This window comes from Pundamilia nyererei, unplaced genomic scaffold (genome assembly GCF_000239375.1).
Source record: "Pundamilia nyererei isolate P.nyererei 1_Seehausen unplaced genomic scaffold, PunNye1.0 scaffold01490, whole genome shotgun sequence".
Taxonomy (NCBI): domain Eukaryota; kingdom Metazoa; phylum Chordata; class Actinopteri; order Cichliformes; family Cichlidae; genus Pundamilia; species Pundamilia nyererei.
The window spans coordinates 3,859-5,487 of NW_005188891.1; the positions used below are offsets into that span (position 1 = coordinate 3,859).

At 48.1% G+C, this 1,629-nt stretch overlaps 1 protein-coding gene across 1 annotated transcript; it reads right to left on the reverse strand.

The window, feature by feature from the left end:
* Positions 1 to 421: 421 nt before the first annotated feature.
* On the reverse strand, positions 422 to 1,264 carry LOC102214701 (probable Bax inhibitor 1). The gene has a single exon (XM_005755437.1). The coding sequence runs from the start codon at positions 1,250 to 1,252 to the stop codon at positions 422 to 424; it is 831 nt and encodes a 276-aa protein (XP_005755494.1). The 5' UTR covers positions 1,253 to 1,264.
* Between the last annotated feature and the right edge of the window lie 365 nt (positions 1,265 to 1,629).

Genomic DNA, 1,629 nt, shown 5'->3' on the forward strand with positions numbered 1-1,629 from the left:
CTCGCGTCTTGAGACGAGGCGTTGTGGACATCGACCCGGTCTGGAATATCATGGCGGAGGTAACGGGCTATATCTGCCTATACGCTCTGGGCGCAGAGCTAATGGCCTCCGATTCGGCCGACAATGCTGAGAATCAAGCTGCCTCCCGGAGCACGGGCACCGCAGGGGACCCAGCCATTGCCGAGCCCTACGACACCAACGCATTGCAGCTGAACCAAGCTGCCTCTCAGAGCACCGTTACTGCTGACAAGCCAGTCATCGTCGCTGAACCTGACGACATCAACGTATTGCAGCTGAGGAATCGCAAAGTCCTCAGAACGCCGGCTAAAGCGAGACGCGGCGCTCTGTATTAACTTGCTCTCTAGCATAATCCCATTCTACAAGCGTAAAAACAACTCACATGAAATGTTGTAGTCTGTGTTTATTGTCGACAATAAAAACCATGAACAAACCCATACATCATTTGTACACTTTTTATTATCTTGCACAGAATACGTTCAGAGACCGTCTTCTTGTCCTTCTCCTTCTTGGAAAGGATGATCAGCAGTCTCCTAAAAATGCTAATGAAATCAAGAAACAAGGTCAAACAGTGCCAGATGTAGTCCTTGTCCCCGTTCTCCGCTTTCTCGATAATGAGCTGAGTATTAAACAGGACAAAACCGCACATGACGAGCGGTCCCAGGTATGTGTTCGCCTCAAACAGAAGCGTAGTTCCGAAGAACACGTTCGTCAGAGAGACCAGTAACAGGATAGAAAAGCCGGACATGAGTGTGCCTCGGAGGAACAGGTGGCTCCTGTGTGTGTCGCACAAGGCGCTGAGAGTGAAGCAGATGAAAATCACAGAGGTTCCCACGAAGGCGGTCACGATGATAATCGGATCGACGGCGATGACACTGTCCAGTATGGGTCCAAGGCTAAAACCTGCGAGAAAGGCAAATCCTTCGAGGATAGCCAGTCTTTTCCTTTCTGTCTCAGGGTTATGGGGGGTCACGGCAAACCAGATAAACAACCCCAGTGACGTGAGGGTAGCCACCGCAAGACAGATCAACAACCCCAGGACTGCGAGGGGGGACACCGCACTCACTGTAACCAGGAGTGCGACCAGATAGATGTAGACGTAGGAGCCGACAGCGGCCAGACACATGCAAATTGCCAAGCTTGAGTACACGTTTTTCAAGTGCTCCAGGGTGGAGTGCGATATGTGGGAGAACTGGAAGAGAGCGTCTGTCTCGCTGTGGTCAAACACATTCATGGTGAAACCAGAGACTGTGATCGGATGATGTGTCCTATAATATTGGTTTGTAATGAGTCAGTGCACACGGTACAAAAAAAAACAGAGTTCAATCACCAAGCGTATTCACCGTATCGGCAATAAAAATACAGAACCAAGATGAGTCTGAGGTTTTTGGTTTATATTTGAATATCGACTGATCTCGACTTCTCAATAAATAAAAAATAAAACCAATGTAACCACCAGATGCGGGAGCTCGACAAATGAACATATGTTTCCCCATTTGTTAACGTCATTTCAACCGCACCTTATTCATATCCTCACCCCACCAATTCTCTATATTAATGATACTTCTCCAGAGAGAAATCAACTACTGCATTGACCAACCATTCAGTGAA